At 41.2% G+C, this 6,823-nt stretch overlaps 1 protein-coding gene across 1 annotated transcript; it reads right to left on the reverse strand.

The window, feature by feature from the left end:
- Positions 1–131: 131 nt before the first annotated feature.
- LOC102859414 (anaphase-promoting complex subunit 11-like) lies at positions 132–402 on the reverse strand. The gene has a single exon (XM_006902013.1). The coding sequence runs from the start codon at positions 385–387 to the stop codon at positions 133–135; it is 255 nt and encodes an 84-aa protein (XP_006902075.1). The 5' UTR covers positions 388–402; the 3' UTR covers position 132.
- Between the last annotated feature and the right edge of the window lie 6,421 nt (positions 403–6,823).

Raw genomic sequence — 6,823 nt, forward strand, 5'->3', positions numbered from 1 at the left:
TGATGAGGGGGGAATGGATCTCCCCCAGGATGGGGCAGGAGTAAGCCCCCCAAGGTGGAGGTAGAGAGTGAGGCTGACAGTCCAGGTCCTGACCGGGAGTCCAGGCTGAGCCCCGTGGGGGAAGGAGGGAGCTCACTCCTTGAATTTCCACTCCTGCCGGCACATGGGACAGTGCTGCTGCACCTGCTGAGCGTTCAGCCACTTGAGAATGCAGTGCATGTGGAAGCAGTGCGAGCACTGACCCCACACCAGCGGACAGTCGTCGCCTGGAACCTTGCAGTCTGGGCAGCAGCCGTTGAAGGCCATCCGGCAGATGCCACAGTTCTCGTCGTTGGCCACCCAGAGCCAAGTGGCCACACCGTTCCAGCACTTGATCTTCACCTTCATGGCGGGACCTCGAGTCTGAGGGACGAAGATGGCTTGCTGGATTTCGTCTGCAGACCTTCCGCGACTGTGCCCCCAAAGACTCGAGCAGCCGGGCACGGGACCACGGGGAAAAGTGCAGGGTCGGCAGGACCAGGTGCGCTACGGGGGAACGGAGGCGATGACTCTCTCAGACGCCTTCCCTAGGAAGCCCGGCGGCTGCGCTGACTGCGACCCCAGGAGAGCCCTGGGTCCGCACCCCAAGCCCGCACCCCGGGCCCCAACTCGGCCTCAGCAGCGCCCAGCCCCGCCCGCGACAGGCTGGAGGCGCGGGGAGGGCCGACCAGAATCTTTGTTTCCTTGATGTTGAGTTTCAATCCAAATTGAAAGCTGCAGTCTTTGACCTTCTACAGCAAGCACTTCAGGTCTTCCTCGTTTTCAACAAGCAGGGTTCTGTCATCTGCGTAACACAGACTGTTGATAAGTCTCCAGTCCTGACGCCACATTCCTCCTCACAGAGTGCAGCCTTCCTGATAATCTGTTCTGCATAAAGATTGAAAAGGTATGGAGATAGGACACATCTCTGGCATACACCCTTCCCAATTTTGAACCAAGCAGTGTTCCCTTGCCCTGTTCTGACAACAGTCTCGTGGTCCAAGTATAAGTTCTGCGTAAGCATGATCAATTGTTCTGGGATTCCCATTCCTCTCAGAGTCAGCCACAGTTTTCTGTGATCCACCCAGTCAAATTTTTTTGCATCATCAGTGAAACACAGACAGACATTCCTCTGGTACTCTCTGTTTTCAGCCAAGATCCATCTAATATAAGCTACAATATCTATAGTACCACGGCCTCTTCTAAATCCAGTCAGCACTTCTGGAAGTTCTCTGTTGATGTGTTGTTCCAGTCGTTTTTGATCATTTTCAACAGAATCTTGCTTGCATGTGATATTAAAGATATTGTTCGATAATTTCCATACTCCATTGGGTCACCCTTCTTTGTTGTCTACAGAAGACATACCTAATAAATGAAGAGAAAAATAGACTCAAAATCAAAACCTGGGAAAAAATATACCAAGCAAATGGCATGCACAAAAAAAGGAGGGGCAGTGCTAATCTCTGATAAAATAGATTTCAGAATGAAAATAATTATAAAAATAAAGAAGGGCACATTATATGATTAAAGACATGGTAGATCAAAAACACATAACATTGTTCAATATCTATGCACCAAATGATAGACCTGCTAAATAAATAAAACAGATTTTAATAGAACTAAAGAAAGAGACAGCATCACAATAGTGGTGGTTGTTGTTATGTGCCATCGAGTCGTTTGCGACTCATACCGACCCTATGTACAGCAGCCCTAAACCCTGCTCTATCCTATGCCAATCGCTTTGTCTCTGACACACCCATCCCGATTACTCCAGTCACTGAATCAATCCATCTCATAGAGGGTCTTCCTTCCTGCTCCTTCCCTCCACCCTCCCAAGCATGATGTCCCTCTCCAAGGACCTCTCCCTCCTTGCAACATGTCCAAAGTATGTCAGACGAAGCCCCAGAATTCTTGCCTCCAGGGAGTAGCTTGGTTTAACCCTCTCCAGGTTGAATCTGTCTGTTTTCTTGGCAGTTCATGGTACATTCAGTACTCTTCTCCAGCACCACAGCTCAAAGGCATCAATTCTTCTATCCTCCCTAGTCATTGCCCAACTCTCTGATGCATAACAAGTGATTGCAAAGACGGTGGCCTGTATCAGGCGCCCCTTAGTCTCCAGAGAGACACCGTTGCTCTTGAGTACTTTGGACAGGTCCCTAACAGCAGACTTTCCCATCGCGATATGTTTTTTTATTTCCTGGCTGCTGGTGCCAAGAGTGTTGACCATGGAGCTGAGCAAACTGAAGCTGTGAACAATCTCAATCTCTTCATCATCCATCCTGATGCTGCCAATTGGTCCAGTGGTGAGAATCTTTGTCTTCTTGACATTGAGCCTCAATCCATATTGGAGGCTTCAGTCCTTGACCCTCTGCAGCAAGTGCTCATATGTTGTTTCTTGAAATTCTTCTGTGTCAGCCAATTCTTTTAGGTACAATGACTCTATATACTCCTTCTATATTCTTTTAATGCTTCCTGAATCATTCACTGTTCTGTCCATGGCATCCTTAAGCATTGCAACTTGTGGCTCAAATTTGTTCTTTACTTTCTTCAGCGTAAGAAATGCTGAATGAGTTCGGCCCTTTTGATTTTCTGAATCCAGCTCCTTGCACATTTCATTGTAATACTTTGCCTTGTCTTCCTCAGCTGCCCTTTGAAATCTTCTATTCTGTAAGCTCTTTAACTTCGTGATTTCTTCCCTTTTCTTTGGGTTCTTGGCACTCTAGTACAATATTCAGAGTCTCTTCTGGCATCCATTTTGGTCTTTTCTTCTTGTTCCTTCTTTGTAATGATAGGTTAACTCAAAAGAAATTTAACAAAGAAGCAGAAAACCTAAACTACACTCAGGTCAGCCAACTCAATCTTGTGGATGTATTCTGAGCACTGCACCCTACTAAATCTCAATTCATAGTCTTCTCAAGTGCACATGATACATTCTCCAGAACTGATCATGCATTATGGCACAAAACAAACCTCAACAAATTTTTTTTATAATTTGAAATTTTTAACATTGAAATAATACAAAATATCTTCTCAAACCACTATGTCATAAAACTGGAAATTAACCACAAGAGGATAAAGCTTATATAGCCACCAACCTGTAACCTAACTAACACTCTGCTAGAACACAGTTGTGCTATAGAAGAAATAAAGAATGAAATAAAAAAGTTCCTTGAAACAAATGATAATGAAAATACAATGTACTAACACCTCTGGGATGCAGCTAAGGCAGTTCTTGAGCCAGTTCATAGCAATAGGAAAACACATAAAAAACAAAGAAAGTAGCAAAATTAATTACTAACTGAACACTTTAAAAAAAAGAAAAAAGAACAGCAATTGAACTCAAAGCCTCTAGAAGAAAGGAAATTATAAGAATAAGAGCTAAAATCAATGAGATAGAAAACAGAAAAACAATTGAAACCATCAATAAGACCAGGAGCTGGTTTTTTGAAAGGGTCAATAAAATGAACAAACCATTGGCAAACCTAACAAAAGAAAAAAAGAAGACACAAATAATTCTATAAAGGAATGATAGTGGTGACATTAAATAGAACCAGAGGAAATTAAACCTATAATATTTGAATATCATGAGTAGCTATATTATAATACATTTGAAAACTTAGAGGAACTGGACAAATCCCTTGAAACTCATGCTCTATACCCAGATTGACATGGTCAAATGTAGAGCACTTTAACAGACTCATCACAAAAGAAGAAATTGAGCAGAACATAAAAAGACTCCCCCACAAAAAAAGTCCTGAAGCAGATGGCTTAACAGCTGAATTCTACCAAACATTCAAAGAAGATTTATCACCAATTCTACTACTTATTTCTAAAAATAAAAAGAAGTACCAATCCTAGAGACATTTTATGAAGCAAATATTACCCCAATACCAAAACCAGGCAAAGATATTACCAAAATAGAAAATTACAGACCCTTATCTCTCATGAACATAGACACAAAAATCCTTAACAAAATCCTAGCAAATAGAATCCAAAAACACATAAAAAAAAAGTAATTCATCATGACCATGGGATTCGTAAGAGGTGTGGAAGGATGGCTCAACATAAGAAAAACAATCAACATAATTAACCACATTAATAAAGCAAATAACAAGAACAATATGATCCTAACAGTTGATGCAGAAAAGTCATCTGACAAAATATAACACCTCTTCCTGATTAAGACACTCAGCAAAATTGGAATGGAAGGGAATTTCCTCAACATAGTGAAAAGTAGATTTGCAAAACCAAAAGCCATTATCATTCTCAGTGGAGAAAGACTCAAAGCATTTTCTTTGCCAATAGAGACCAGACAAGGATGTCCATTGTTGTCACTTCTATTCAATTTTGTATTGGAAGTACTTGCTAGGGCAGTATGACAAGGGAAGGAAATAAAAGACATCCCATTCAACAAAGAGATGGTTAAACTATGGTTCTATGCAAATGCTATGCTAGCAAACACAGAGAACTCCAAGGACCCCCCCCCCAAAAAAACCAAAACCAAACAAACAACAAAATTGTTAGAGCTATTGTATTGTAGGCCAATTTAGCACAGTGGCAGGATACAAGATCAAGATCCAAAAATCAGTGGGTTTCCTCTACAGTAACAAAGAGAACTTAGAGAAGGAAACCAAGAAAGTAATACAATTTATAATAGCTAACCACAAATTGAGATATTTGGGAATGAACCTAACTAAAGACACAAAAGACCTATACAAAGAAAACTACAGAACATTTTTGCGAGACACAATAAAAGACCTAAAGAAATGGGTAAATGTGCCCTGTTCATGGATAGGAAGTTTCAATACTGTGAAAATAACCTTCCTGCCAAAAGCAATCTACATGTTCAACACTATCCCAATACAAATACCAAATTCATGTTTCAAAGATATTGAAAAGGAAATTGTCAAGTTTATTTGTAGAGGAAAGATACCCTGAATAAGCAAAGGACTTCTGAAAAACAAAAACTAAGTGAAAGGCATAGCACTCCTTGACCTCAAAACCTACCACAAGTAACCAAAACAGCATGGTATTGGTACAATGATGGGAACACAGATTAATGAAACAGAATTGAGAACCCAGAAATTGACCCATCTCTCTATAGTAAACTGATATTTTACAAGGAAATTAAACCTATCAAATGGGGAAAGGACAACCTCCTCAACAAATGGTGCTGGCAAACTAGACTGCTAACTGCAGAAAGCTGAAACAGAATCCACATCTCACACCACACTCAAAAAACAATTCAAAGTGGATCAGAGACCTAGGAATAAAGCCCAAAACCATAAAGTTCATGAGAGACAAACTGAGATCAAGCTTAGAAGACCTAGTCTACAGGATAAAAAGATGCCAAATAATACAGCCAGAAATGCACAATTTGAAAATAATAAAATTGATGAGTGGGACTTTCTGAAGATTAAATATCTGTGCTCATCAAAAAACTTTTTCCAACAGGGTAAAAAGAAAACCTACTGACAAGGGAGAAACATTTGGCAGTAACATCTTAGACAAGGGTCTCATAACAAAAGTTGACAGAATACTCCTGGGCCTCCAGAAGAAAAAGACTGATAATCCAATCACAAAATGGGCAAGAGACATGGAAAGACTTTTCACAGAGAAGGGCGTTCGAATAACTAAAGACACATAAATGTGCAAAATCATTGGCAATAAGAGAGATGGAAATCAAAACCACAATGAGATACCATCTTACCCCAGTAGCGTGGCAACGTTTGCAGGATAGGAAGTCATAAATGTTGGATAGGATGTGGCAAGATAGGAACTCATACATTGTTGGTGGGATTGTAAAATGGTACAACAATCAACACTTGGCACCAGCAGCTGGGAAAATAAAAGACATATGCGATGAGAAAGTCTGCTGTTAGGGACCTTTCCAAAGTACTGAAGAGCAGTGGTGTCACTCTGGAGACTAAGGTGCGTCTGATACAGGCCATGGTCTTTGCAATCACTTGTTATGCATCAGAGAGTTGGACAATGACTAGGGAGGATAGAAGGAGAATTGATGCCTTTGAGCTGTGGTGCTGGAGAAGAGTATTGAGTGTACCATGGACTACTAGGAAAACAAACAGATTCATCCTGGATAGGGTTAAACTGGACTCCTCCTTGGAGGCAAGGATTCTGAGGCTTCATCTGACATACTTTGGACATGTAAGAAAGGACCTGTCCTTAGAGAAGGACATTATGTTTGGTAGGGTGGAGGGACAGCGCTGGAGGGAAAGACCCTCTATAAGGTGGATTGATTCAGTGACTGGGGTAATTGGGGCGGGTGTGTCAAAGACAGTGCAATTGGCCCAGGACAGAGCAGGATTTAGGACTCTTGTACGGGGTTGCTATGAGTTGCAAGCAACTCAATGGCACATAACAACAACATAGCTTTTCATAGTATTTTGGGTTTTTTTATTATTTTTTAAAATTTTATTATTTTTGTGTGCGTGTACTGTCAAATCAGATCTGACTGGTACAGGAGGAGATTGCCCCTCCTTCCCCGGCAGAGCATCTGGTGGATCCGAACCGTGCACCTCTGGGATTGTAGTTGCAGCTTCTTGCCACTAGGCCACCAGAGCTCCCCTTTTCATAGTATTTTGATATTATCAATTTAATTTTGTCTTATTCTGTTGTGATATCACCGCTTTCATTTACTTTTTTTTAAACTTTGTGTGTAACATTTAATAAACTCAATCTACATCCAGAATAATTCATATGAAAAGACAGTATTTATTTCAACAGAGCTCAATGGGATAATCAGAGGGCATCCAGAGGAAAAAGGGAGGGGCCAAATGAGAATTGA

This window comes from Elephantulus edwardii, unplaced genomic scaffold, assembly GCF_000299155.1.
Source record: "Elephantulus edwardii isolate Elephantulus edwardi_28Jun2011 unplaced genomic scaffold, EleEdw1.0 scaffold00357, whole genome shotgun sequence".
Lineage (NCBI taxonomy): Eukaryota > Metazoa > Chordata > Mammalia > Macroscelidea > Macroscelididae > Elephantulus > Elephantulus edwardii.